The sequence below is a fragment of the Sinocyclocheilus rhinocerous genome, unplaced genomic scaffold (genome assembly GCF_001515625.1).
Source record: "Sinocyclocheilus rhinocerous isolate Xijiao unplaced genomic scaffold, SAMN03320098_v1.1 scaffold1589, whole genome shotgun sequence".
NCBI classification, from domain to species: Eukaryota; Metazoa; Chordata; class Actinopteri; order Cypriniformes; family Cyprinidae; genus Sinocyclocheilus; species Sinocyclocheilus rhinocerous.
The window spans coordinates 186430-199964 of NW_015648634.1; the positions used below are offsets into that span (position 1 = coordinate 186430).

Below are 13535 nucleotides of genomic sequence, written 5' to 3' on the forward strand. Positions count from 1 at the left end.
AGTGGGCCACTTGCTTATTTAAGTGTATATACTTTATTATAAGTTTATATTATAATAATTTAAGTGTATATACTTTATTATAAGTTTATATTATAATAAAATATAATTTATTTTTTCCCTTTTGATTATGTGTATATATATATATATATGTGTGTGTGTGTGTGTGTGTATAAAGGTGGGCCACTTGCTGATTTAAGTGTATAAAGTTTATTATAATATATATTATATTTAATAAAATATAATGGATTTATTTTTCCTTTTGATTGTGGGATGACTATTCACATTTTATTTTATATCATTTTATAATTTACATATATCATTTATTTTATAAAGGTGGCCCAGTTGCTGATTTAAGTGTATATAGTTTATTATAATTTTATATAATAAAATCTAATTTATTCATTCACTTTTTCCTACCTATTCAAATATATATATATATATTGTTTTTTGAGAATAGTGGGCCACTTGCTTATTTTTAAAAAGTGTAAAATTTATTTTTTCCCCCTTTTGATTCTGAGATGACTGTATTCAAAATGTATATAGTTGTATATTGTGTGTATATTGATTTTTATTTTATTTGGAATATTATATATATATAAAATGGTGAGCCACTTAAAAATGTAACATAGTGAGGTCATGTGACAATAATGAAGCATATGGCTGCTTGACATGTTTATCACTGCATAGTACTTCAGAAATCCTCATTGTAGAAACCCCTCAAAAAACTTTTTTATCCTGGGATGACATGTATTTTTATTGCAGAATCCACAGGTTTGACCTCAGTCGTCCTCGATGGACGGTTCTGCAGAGAATCTGATTTGTGACCTTCCACTTTTCTCCTCATAAAACACAGAAACACACACAGAGGCCGTCGCAGGCGTGAGACTCGCTCTAGCTGCCGGTAACCGTCTGAACCCAGAGCTTTATGTGCTGTGGAAATATGTGGCTTGAGGTTTGGTTCCGGACACTTCCTGGAAAGTGTCGTCGCAGGAGGAAGTCGACACACAGCCCACAACTGAAAGTGCCAAACCCACAGATTCACCCATCAAAAAATCAATAAACCACCTTCATGCTAATGCACCAGCAGGTGAGTGACTCTACGAGACATGCGCAGAAGTGTCACGCACAGGCTCCGCCCACCGTTTAGTGTTTTGTTTCACATTAAAAAAATAAATAAACCTCATTAGTAGTGCTTGCTGAGGGAAGCGTCACTATTACAGCACACGTACATCACGGAGAGTCTATTTTACATCTAGCGTTTTACATGAGCGTTTGCTCATCTGCAATACATCTATAGGACGTTTCCTATCAGATGTCAAATAGATGTTTAGAAGATGTCTTTATGATTTAGAATGCATGTCAAACTGACATCTTAGAGACGTCTGTCAGATGTTTGTACACAGCAGATGCTTTCCAGATGAAGCGATCGTACATGTGCTATCTTGTGAACAAGCATTTAGAGATTGTCTTTATGTAGAAAAAGAAAAAAAAATAAATGTGTATATCGCTATATCCTCCTGACTACCAGGAAAAAATAGTTTTGTGAATTTAGTATTTTGTCATGTCATTACATTGTTTAGAGCATAAGAAAAATTTTGAAAAATAAAAATTTTGGAAAATTCTATTTTATTCATATGTTATGCCTCTGTAGAGGACATAAAAAGTCCTGTTTTAAAAAAAATAAAAAGACATGAATAAACATGAAAAGGCAAAAAGAGTGGGATTTTTGTTTTAACCAGAAATCTATTTTAATTTTTTTTATACCAAACTTTATATAAAGATGATTCTCAACTATGTTATGAAAGATATTTTTAAAAAAAATTTTTCTTTATGCAAAATGTGTGTAATAAACGAGTTTTTCCATTATATACAATGTATATCATATTTCCATTAGGGTGTTACATTTGATCACTACATGAATGTCAGCCATTTTTAAAGAGCAAAGAGAGGGCGTGGTCACGGTGAAACAGCCAATCATTTGGTGTCTCTGGAAAGCCCTGCATGTGCTCTGTTCAGGACATCCAGACTTAAAACTGTGACATGTAACGTCTCAGAGAAATCGCTAAAACATAATGTCCTCTACAGTGGACACAACTCCATAGCTGGTAGTCAGGAGGATATAGCTAGCAGATTTAGTAGTTGTATGCAAATGCTATTCATAATTTTTTTTTTTTTTATTTAACGAATTTATCCGTAAATGTTTTCCATCGTACTTTATAACTATCTATAATGAAATAATTAAAGGTATCCACCTCAAGTTTTTACTCGTTTTATTGACATATTGGTGTTTCTATCCAGCATTTTTATGCGATATTTTCAAATCCACTTAAAATATGTCAAGTACCTGGCTTTTCAAACTTTAGATTTGAGTCAGAAAGCGACCACCAATAAACCCCCAGCAACGCCCTAGCAACCAAAAAGAACACCTTAGCAACCACCTCAACAAGTTAGAATCGTAGCAGCAACACCAAAAAAACAAAATCGTCTTACCTGAGAATATTTGGCACAATGTTGAAGATGACGTCATCTATATTGATATAAGGCCTCCTAATATTTCTTTAATTGTTCAAACATATACTTTTTTTTATCGTGATAGTGCCTGTATCTGATTAAATCTACGGCCCTGTAGAGTTCAGCTCCATCGCTAATCAAACGCACCTGCAGTTCATTTATCTGAATAAAGTGTTAATAACTCTACCAAAGAAATCGAGGATACCTAAAAAAAAATACTGGCTTTGAGATTGGGAATTACATAGGAGCACAGTTATTAAATGCTGTTTTGTATAGTCACTATTAAACGCTAATACTGTAGTGCAGCACGAGATGATAGAATTAAATAGAATATATGAGGCCACATTTAATTAAGAAACTCAGTTCGTGGTCAAACTCTGCCATCTTGTGGCGGCGACTGAGAAACGCAGCTCTCAAATTTCAAACGTATGGCTCTCATTAAAATGTATTTTCCCCAACATGTGGCTTTCAAACTACAAATAAGGTAGGGTCAATACCGTCATTGATATTAAAACTACATGACTGGGTAAATGCACGAAAAAAGGACTGCTGGATTTATGCACACCTGCCAATGATAGCGAAATTTACTACGCATTTTAAGTGAAATGCAATGAAAATGGATTTCAAAAGTGCAAACCAACCAAATTCCATAGCTACTTCGTTACATAGTAATACAATCTTATATTACACTTATAACTGCCTACTATTGTTTTCCTTTAAAGTTCTTTAAGCATTTCAATATTTTGCACTGTGACATTACTACAATTGTCAAATAAAATACAATTAAATGTGCAATTATACAATTAAAATCTCATTGTAAAGTGGGAAAATATTGTTCTCAATGATCAGATTGCTGCTGCTTATTAAAACCGACTGTAACAAATCAGGAAAAATATGAACAAAAACCCATGATGCAAAAAACAATTTAAACATTTTTCAATCACGCATTGTCAAAAATGTCAATGCAATTTTATTGGTCCTAAAAATGTTTTCTTTTTGCAAGTTTCACCCCTTTCTGATTGTAAGGTGACTCTTTATCCTTTAAGCATCTCGGCCATCCGTCAAGCACTTTTGAGTTCATTAAAAAGCATGCAACAATATTTTTGATTTTCTCCACTTTTATTCATCTGTAATGTGAAAAGCACAAACATACACTTTAAAAGAAAGTGTTTGGTCTCTTGGTGGTGAAACGGGGCTTGTGCTGGCGACGCAGAACCCTGTGAGGAAGAGGGAACTTGATCTTGGAGTCCTGTTGAATCGAGAGATGAAATATTAAAGCCTTTAGATGCAAGTTTAAATAACTCGCAATTATGGTTGCATTAATGTGCATGTGATAAAAGCTGAAACTCGTAAGCATCATTTGAACATGCAAACTCACGTGGAACTGCTTGATGGCGGGTCTGCGGCATTTGTTGGCTGCGATGATCTGCACCTTCATGATCTGGATGGCATGAGCGCGGGCGCGATGCCTGGCACCCATATCACGATCTGAAGCACAAATCAAAAACATGACATTTACTATAGAGTTCAAACACAGAGCAGCAACGCTCATGCAGCAGGATCTCGTGTCGCACCTTGATTTCACTTTCAGTGGCACGTTTGACAGCCTATGAAAGGCGACAAGGTTCGGTTTTTCTTTGTGCACACATGGCAAGGGCATGACACCTTGAGGAAATGACCTTTGGGTTTGTGTGTGCATGCTGAACGAGTGTGTTTGTGGTACTCACAGCACTGAGTGACGGCTCCAGACGTGGTCAGGTCTCTGTACTCGCGGTACATGTTGTGGGTCCCACTGCGAGAGTCGTAACGCAGCCAGATGCCGAAGTTTTTCACCTTTAGGGGAGATTTCTCATGGACCTGTGCAGGAACACAATATGGAAACAAACAAGCGTTTAAACTCCAGGCATGTCATCTCAGAAATAGGATAAACACTCATGACTTGCAGCTCGACTAGATTCTAGTCTCAAAGCAACAGGAAAAGCTCTGTGCTTGCTGCTTTCATTACTAGGGCAGGGAATCCATTCCAAAAAAATAAATCTAAAGGGAATCAACCCCCTCAGTCCAAAAAGGGGAATCAAACCCACAGACAAACGGAATCATTCCAACTCCCGTCAAAAACAAGAGAATCGCCCCCCCCCTGCCACTGCCAAAAACAGGAATTGACCCACCTCGTCAAAAGAGGCAATCGACCCCTAATCCCACGACAGAAAAAGGGGAATCAACCCTCACCGTCAAAAAAGGGGAATCGACCCTCACCGTCAAAAAAGGGGAATCGACCTTCACCCCAACAAAAAAAAAGGGGAATCGGCCCCACCTCACAGTCAAAAAAGGGAATCGATCCCCTCACCACGACAGAAAACCGGAATCTACTCCCACCCTGTCAAAAAGGGAATCAACCCTCACCGTCAAAAACGGGAATCGATCCCCCACCCCATCAAAAAAGGGGAATCAACCCAGTCAAAAAAAGGGGAATCAACCCTCAACGTCAAAAAAGGGGAATCAACCCTCACCGTCAAAAAAGGGGAATCGACCCTCACCGTCAAAAAAGGGGAATCGACCCTCACCCCAACAAAAAAGGGGAATCAGCCCCACCTCAGTCAAAAAAGGGGAATCGACCCCCACCCCATCAAAAAAAAGGAGAATTGACCCCCACTCAGTCAAAAAAAAGGGGAATCGACCCCCACCCCGTCAAAAAAAGGGGAATCGACCCACACCCCGTCAATAAAGGGGAATCGGCCCCACCTCACCCCGTCAAAAAGGGAATCGACCCTCACCGTCAAAAAAGGGGAATCGGCCCTCACCCCAACAAAAAAGGAACCGATTCATGTTTTCACAAATAAACAACGGTTGTTAAAGAGTAACAAACACAGCGCTCGTGCAGCAGGATCTCATGTCGCACCTTGATTTCACTTTCAGTGGCACGTTTTACAGCCTATGAAAGGCCACAAGGTTCAGGGTTTCTTTTCGCACACATGGCAAGGGCATGACACTGGGAAGAAATGACCTTTGGGTTTATGTGTGCAGGCTGAACGCAAAGGTGTGTTTGTGAAACTCACAGCACTCGCCGTCAAAGGGAATCGACCCCCTCGGTCAAAAGGGAATAGACTCGACTTCAACAGCCTTCAATGGAGTGAATCATTAATTCACATCTTTTGTTTAATAATAGTGATGGGATGTCTGATTCACATCTGCAAACTTGTTCTTTCAGACTATTCTTTTCAATGAATCGGCAAAGAAAAAAACGATTGCAGATGCTCTTTTAAGCATTTCAAACAACTATGTCACAGTAGGTCTAACCGAAACACTGATTAAAAAGCTGTATGTGTGAACGGACATCATCTTTCATTCACTACAACTGAGATTTGTCGTCAGTGTCATTCTGTAATATTGCGCGTCAAAAAAACATACAATTAACAAATATTGATTAGGGCAAAGGGAATCAACTCCAAAACCCATCTGGGTATCAAACAGCCCTATTCGTACCAGGCCGCAGTAGACAATCTCTCCGGAGGCTTTCTTCATCTTCCTCAGCTGGGAGACGAAGTACCAGAAGCGAGACTTGGCCACCACATGGTTCGGGGCAAAGATCCTCATGCGGTACAGAGGGGGCGTGGGGTTTTTAGCAGAGGGCAACAGACGCCCAACAACCTTATACTCCCGAAGCTGCAGAGAGACAGAAAAACACATTCAGAGATCAATACAAAAATGACATTTTAGTTAAAATCCTACTTGGGAAACTGGAACCTGAAGACCTGACTAACTAGTACAGGTGTGACTGATTAGAGGAGGATGTAAACTTGCACTGGAAAAAAATATTTTTATTATTTAAGATAATCAGCGTGCATTAAGAAAACATTTTAGCCCTTCCACTTCAAAAAATAATGTTTAATTTAATATTACTTGCAATTTCTTTGTGACATTTACTAGCAATTAGCAATTAGCAATTAGCTAAGTTAAATTTGTTTCTACATTTCCAATGTATTAAAGGGGTCATATGATGCGATTTCAATTGTTCCTTTCTCTTTGGAGTGTTACAAGCTCTTGGTGCATAAAGAAGATCTGTAAAGTTGCAAAGACTAAAGTCTCAAATCCAAAGAGATATTCTTTATAAAAGTTAAGAGTTAACCACGCCTACCTAAAACGGCTCGTTCTAACACGCCCCCACATGTCTACCTCACTATGTGGGAAGATTTGCATAACGCCGCCCAAATGTTCACGCAAAGAAAGAAGGCGTAACTTTTATTCTCACTGTAGTATTGTTGACGCTGCAGCCATGTCCTGAAGACGCTGTGTGCTTCGTTGTGAAAGCGAAACTACTTTGTTTGGTCTTCCAAAAGAGGACGATATCTGCTTCGTCATGCCTGGAGCTGATCCGTGCTGGTCGCTGAGGAAATACAACAACTTTGCGCTGTGGATCGCAGGATCGGCTTTCACCGTGGACGAAGCGGAGTCCAGCCCGGGGTCGTCACATGTGGTTGCCGCAAGCCCTCCGGACGCTACTTCGTCAAATCCGCCGGCCGCGCCGTTCTCAAGCCCACCGCCTCTGCGCACTCTAGCCCTCCGTGTGTGACGCTGTTTCGTTGTGAAAGAGAAACTACTTTTGTTTGGTCTTCCAAAAGAGGACACGACTAGAAATCAGTGGTTAAGTTGTATTTACAACACTGTTCCAGAACAGTTCAACCCAAATATTCAGATGTGTGCAGCACATTTTATGGAGGACTGTTTTCTGATCCTGGGAGAGTAGACTACAATGCCGGCTGTTCTGACTCACAGACTGTAAGTACGTTTTTTATATTTAAAGGATTTGCCACTGATGATTCAAACACGAGTTTTGAGCAGTGTAGAGTAGCACTTGTTGTTTGTCATTTCTCCGATCACAAATGCAGACATTTGCAGTTTTATGTTTACGCGGCGCGATGCAACGCAAAGCGTAAAAAGACAGTACAAGTCATTATAATCCATAATTATGTCCCCACTGGATGCAACAAATGCCTCGTTTGTAATGGGTTTTAATGTTTATGTCTCGTCGCTCCGGCCGGACACGGCATCAACAGTATGGTGAGGGGCGTAACATTTCCGTCTCACGCTTGAGGTATTCGGCCAATCACAACGCTCTGGATAGCTGGCCAATCACAGCACACCTCGCTTTGTACAAATCGACGCGTTTCAGAGAGGCGGGGCATAGAGGAGAAATAATAATGTACAGTATGTGGAAAATAATGTGTTTTGAACCTTAAACCGCATAAACACATTTCATTACACCAAATACACAAAATAATGTTCTTTTTAGCAGCATCATATGACCCCTTTAACTCAAAGTTACAAAATAACCGAATCACTGCTAAATCAACCTAGAATCCGGGCACTTCTTGCGTGTAAATGAACCAATGAATGATTATCGCTCAGAAAACAAAGACAACCGCGGACCTCAAGCACATAAAACATTCTAAAACAAAAAAATAAATCGCTTGAGAGTGTGTTACACAGCAGATTAACTCAAAACCTGAGCTGTGTCATGTGTCTGTGTGTGTGTGTGTGTGTGTGTGTGTTCACTACGTTACCGAGCACATGGACTCACTCTACAGCCGCCATGTTTCTCTCTCCGCTACAATCAACGCGTCAAAAGCGAATTTAGCGCTAAACGTGTGTTGGGTGAAGTCACTGTTACGGATAGTTGGGTGCCTTATGTGTGTTTTCGGGTTATAACAGTAAGGTTTAAGCGACTGTGAAGTGATTTAAAAAGGATTTTACGTACTGTGCCAGACGCCTTCATGGTGTCTCTCGCTGACGGCCACTGTGAAAGAGGAAGCAGTAGGGCGGGAAATCCTGACGTCAATCCACTTCCGAAGGGCGGGTCTTACTGGAAGCGTTTTTATTGGTCACTCAGAGCCGTCAATCATATCCGTCACCGATCCTTTTATTATTCTTTTTTTTTTTTTCAAAAAACATACAAGGCATACAAGTCAAACTACAAAATACACGGTGCCATGCAATTCTGCAAATTACTTATTTCAATATAAGATATATTTTTATAACTACTTATTTCTAGTAGGCCTTCAACGAGTCAAAATATTTACAGTAGAGCCTAAAGGAGCTTAATGTATATGAAACTTCCCAAGAATTACCTTTATTGTGTTATTATCATTTATATTGGAGCCAGTGTTACTGTCCAATAGAGGATCACAGATTCGTTTATTCTAATTACTTTGTAAAAATGTTTTTAAAAAAATCATCGACACCTGCTTCCGAAAGTCTTTATTACAAAATAAATGTGTGAGAGATTCAGATTCAGAATTACAATATCTTCTTTAAACCTTTTAAGAAAAGCATTACATGGATTCTATCTATGCCATATTTTAAAACGAATACTTTGGCGATAAAAACGTTACTTGCTGACGATATTTCATCAATTATTTCTGAATTATTACATTTCTTATCCAAAAGACTAACGGCGATATTCAAGGGGGGGAAACTACATTACCCATGATGCTTCAGAGAAAGAGACTACTGCCGCCTGCTGGACACACACATAAAACGCATCTACGGCAGCAGCGTTTATTATATGAATTATTCAATTATGAAGCTATAAAATACGTCTGGGTGTGTAAGTCAAGTAAATTCATATTCATAAATACACGGGTGGGAAAGGAATAAAGCTCTGAACTCTTAAATGTGATGTGCATAGCGCATCTGCAGCACTAGAGGGCGCTGCTGTAATTACACTACCGTTCAAAAGTATGGGATGACTATTTTTTCTTTCTTTCAGAAAGAGCTTCTTTTTTTTTTTTAAAGAAATGATTGCTTTTATTCAGTTGAATTTATAAAAAAAAGTGATAATAAAGACATATTGTTACAAAAGGTTTATATTTTGAATAAATGCTCTTCTTTTGAACTTTTTATTCATTAAAGAATCCTGAAAAAAGTATCACAGGTTCCAAAAAAAAAAACATATTAAGCAGCAAGACTGTTTCTAACACTGTTAATAAATCAGCATATTAGAATGATTTCTGAAGATCATGTGACACTGAAGACTGGAGTAATGATGCTGAAAATACAGCTTTGATCACAGAAATAAATTATATTTTAAAGAATATTATTTGATTCTAGATCTCCAACAGATTCGCAACTTCCTGAGATCATAATTCAACACATGCATGTCAAAAATATGACAAGAGACGCTCTTAAGGCAAGACACTACAGGCAAACCAGTGTGTTTTCATGCACCGGTCAGTTTAGTGCTCTATTTTGCTGCTTCTTTAAGACTAGTGAACTGAAAACATCAAAAATACACATTTAAGTGTTTATTTTATTGCACTTTATCTTTTTGCGTCTGTTTATTTCAATTCCAATCCATTTCTTTAAAGAGATTTTTCCTCTTACATGCACCAAACGTTACAGTTTTATTTTTATCTATATTCTGAAGGCTTTAACTGAGGGGCTTGTTCATATATGTGACCCTGGAGCACAAAACCAGTCATAAGGGTCAAGTTTTTAAAATTGAGATTTATACACCATCTGAATACATTATACACCAAAGCTGAATGAATAAGCTTTCCATTGATGTATGGTTTGTTAGGATAGGACAATATTTGGCTCATACAATGTATTGTTGGCTATTGCTACAAACATACCCCAGCGACTTCAGACTGCTTTTGTGCTGCAGGGTCACATTTCATTCACGCTGAAAGCATGGTGAAAATTTATTTGTTTCATGTCTGTTGACAGTATTTTCTGATAAAAAGAGAAATCCAGAATCCCCTCCAGAAAAAAACCTTTAATGTGTCAAAAAAACCTTTAATAAATGTTCAGATTTATGTGCTGGAAATGCATGCAAAAAATGAGTGCATATTTGATTAGAGAATTAATTATGTGCATGTTTAATTAAAGTGATGCCTCATTTATGTATTTAAACAACATTTCAGGGAAAAATGGTTTGTAATTCTTAACGTAATCAGTCAGCTGGTGATGTATATTAAGGTTCAGCCTGTTCATCTGTAGTTTCTTGCCTTAATTTGTGCGGCACCATATCGAGTTAAAATCTGAATGAGAACAAAGCAAAGAAACAAATGACTGTGTGTTGAGTCCTCAGGAGACCTCGATGATTTCCATGCTGCCGGAGAAGCTGGACTGGCTGCTCCTCGTGCTCATCTCCTCTCTGGACCGGCTGTCCGTCATGCCGTCTATCTGGCAGCTCCTGCGCTTCAGCTGCTTCTCGAAGCTGCTCTCTTCGTGCCAGCTCCTGCGCGAATCTCCTCCGTCCCCGCTGCGCTGCTGCCTGCGTCTCCTCACCGCCTCCAGTCCCGGAGCGCAGCTGCCGCCGCTGAAGATAGCCGAGGTGGAGTAGAAGCGCGCCGACTCTGAGGAGAGGAACCAGCCTCCAGCCACGGGTCCCAGGACGATGTCCGAGTGCCAGCCTTTAAGCGCGCCCGGTGCCGCTTTAGACTGGTGCTGTGAGTGCGACGGAGCTCCATCCACGCTGCCGCTGCGCTGGAGCATCTTGTTAGCTTGATCTTCAGCTGGACTTTGCTCTGAAACCTCCTGCACCGGTGAGAACTGGCAGGGTTCGCTGACGGGAAACGCTCGCAGAGACGCTCCGGACTCGCCGTACGACTTGATGTCCAGGGAGAAGGAGTGTTTGGGCCGGACGTTCTCCTCCGGTTCCTCGCCGAGCTGAAGGCCGCAGAGCGCCCGGGCCAGCAGATGCTCCTCAGCCAGAACGCAGGGCATCGTCAGCGGCTCCAGCTTCTGCTCGTCCGACAGCGGACGGGGTTTGAGCGGCGCGGCGCTCGCGCTCTTCAGCTTCTTCTCAAAGTCCAGCAGCTGACCCAGGAAGCTGAAGTTGGGCGAGATGGTCGGCCGTTTCTCCTTCACGAACCTGCGAACGGACATGTGGTGAGGTCACAGTCACAGCTTGGAGATCGATCGGTAATTGCGACTTTTTATCTCACAATTCTGACTCTTTTTCTCGACATTGTGAGTTTACATCTCGCAATTCTGAGAAAAGACGTCGGAACTGCGAGAAAAATCAGACTTGCGAGAAAAAAGTTAGAATTGCGAGATATAAACTCGCAATTACGAGAGAAAAAAGTCAGAATTGCAAGATATAAACACGCAATTATGAGAAAAAAGTCAGAATTGCGAGAAAAAAGTCAGAATTGCAAGTAAAAAGTCAGAATTGCAAGATATAAACTCGCAATTACGAGAAAAAAAGTCAGAATTGCGAGTAAAAAGTCAGAACTGCAAGATATAAACTCGCAATTATGAGAAAAAAGTCAGAATTGCGAGAAAAAAGTCAGAATTGCAAGTAAAAAGTCAGAATTGCAAGATATAAACTCGCAATTACGAGAAAAAAAGTCAGAATTGCGAGTAAAAAGTCAGAACTGCAAGATATAAACTCGCAACTCGCAATTACGAGAAAAAAGTCAGAATTGCGAGAAAAAAGTCAGAATTGCGAGTAAAAAGTCAGAACTGCAAGATATTAACTGGATAAAATATAAAACAAGGTAATTGTGACTTTTTATCTTGTAAAAACAGGCTTCCAAAGTGAGCCACTCCAGGCAAAACAGAACCTTTTATTAAGCTAAAAGTACAAGTAATTTCTGTATTTCTTTTCATATAAGGATGATTTAATCTTTAAATCAACCAATTAAATTCAGCTCAACAAGTACTATGAGATTCATCCTTTAATTAATGCAGATTAGTAAAGGCTCACAGAATCTGCTGTTGTACCTGTACGCTTCATCTAACGACATGTCCATCCTCTTCATGATGTAAGCGATGGCGATGGTGGCCGAGCGAGAGATTCCCGCCAGACAGTGGACCAGGACTCTGGCGTTACTGGCCTTGGCTTTTTCTGACAGGAAACACACAAAAACACTTCCTGTCAGCTGACCTCCCACTCTCAGCATGGCCATCATTATTACTTCTACAGTCACATGATCGTGTCTGACCGATGAAATCTGTGAAAATTAATCTGGGAGAAATTAAATGTTTATAAAGTTCAAAACACTATAATTGCTAACTGGAAGGAAAACAAACTAAAACTGAACTAAAATAAACTAAAACCAAAATAAATTTAAAAAATGAATGAAACCTAAATAGTAATATATAAAAAAGCTGAAGCACTAAAATTATTAACTGTAAAATTAAAATAAATAAATAAATACTCAACTAAAACTGAAAAACAAAATGAAATTAAACCTAAACAGTAATATTTAAAAAGTTGAAGCACTAAAATTATTAACTGATATTAAATAAAAACTAAATCTGAACTAAAACTGAAATTAAATTAAACTTAAATAGTCATATTTTTTAAAAAAAGCTGAAGCAGCTAATTAATGAAAATTGAACTAAAATTCAAATGAAATCTGAAAATAAGAATAAAAGCTAATTAAAAATATTAATAGAAACTCCAAAGACGTGGATGGAACAACAAGGATAAGAAACTGATTCTTCTGGCAGCTAATAAAAAATTACAAAAAAAATGGTTAAAACAAGAGCCACAGCTGAAGAATGGATTGATATATTACGTAATATATATATATATATGTGTGATGGAAAAACTCTCTTCCTCTTTAAGAACCTACATAGAAGATTTTTTTTTATATATATATGGAGTAAATGCACTGATTATATTAAACCAATACGCTCAGACTTTTCCTGAACTGTCTTTAAGGTATTTTTTTTTTTTAGCTCCCCAGGTTCTATTGTATACAGTTGTTGTTAAAAGGAGGAAAATACATTTGAAGAGTTTGGTTCCAAAACGCCATTTTTTAAAATTTAGTTTCCACCAAAATCAGTATTGTATCTGGTCGGTACTGAAAAGTCCATTTTTAATTTTACGCAAAATGCGATATCCGCCGAGTTATTCTGTCATGTTTTCTCCCTTTTTTTCCAAACCGCGACAAACGCCAGTCTACCTTTTCTGCAGAATGCGATACGATATATCCGCTCAACCAATCACAGCACACCATTCCACGCACTGTAAACAGTAACAACCAATCACAGTGCACCATTCCACGCAC

At 38.9% G+C, this 13535-nt stretch overlaps 2 protein-coding genes across 2 annotated transcripts in view; both read right to left on the reverse strand.

The window, feature by feature from the left end:
* Positions 1-3611: 3611 nt before the first annotated feature.
* rpl18a (ribosomal protein L18a) lies at positions 3612-8360 on the reverse strand. The gene is made up of 5 exons (XM_016514776.1): positions 8267-8360; positions 5995-6174; positions 4239-4368; positions 3890-3999; positions 3612-3760 (listed from the first exon to the last, which is right to left on the reverse strand). Exons 1-5 carry the CDS (start codon positions 8282-8284, stop codon positions 3668-3670), a joined length of 531 nt encoding a protein of 176 aa, XP_016370262.1. The 5' UTR covers positions 8285-8360; the 3' UTR covers positions 3612-3667.
* A 1931-nt stretch (positions 8361-10291) lies between these two features.
* The window catches only part of LOC107710075 (dual specificity protein phosphatase 16-like), a 19391-nt gene continuing 16147 nt past the window's right edge, over positions 10292-13535 (reverse strand). The window contains exons 6-7 of the mRNA XM_016514778.1: positions 12241-12364; positions 10292-11386 (exon numbers count right to left, since the gene is read on the reverse strand). Coding sequence (XP_016370264.1) covers positions 10597-11386; positions 12241-12364 — 914 coding nt within the window. The 3' untranslated portion in view covers positions 10292-10596. The remainder of the gene's footprint in view (positions 11387-12240; positions 12365-13535) is intronic.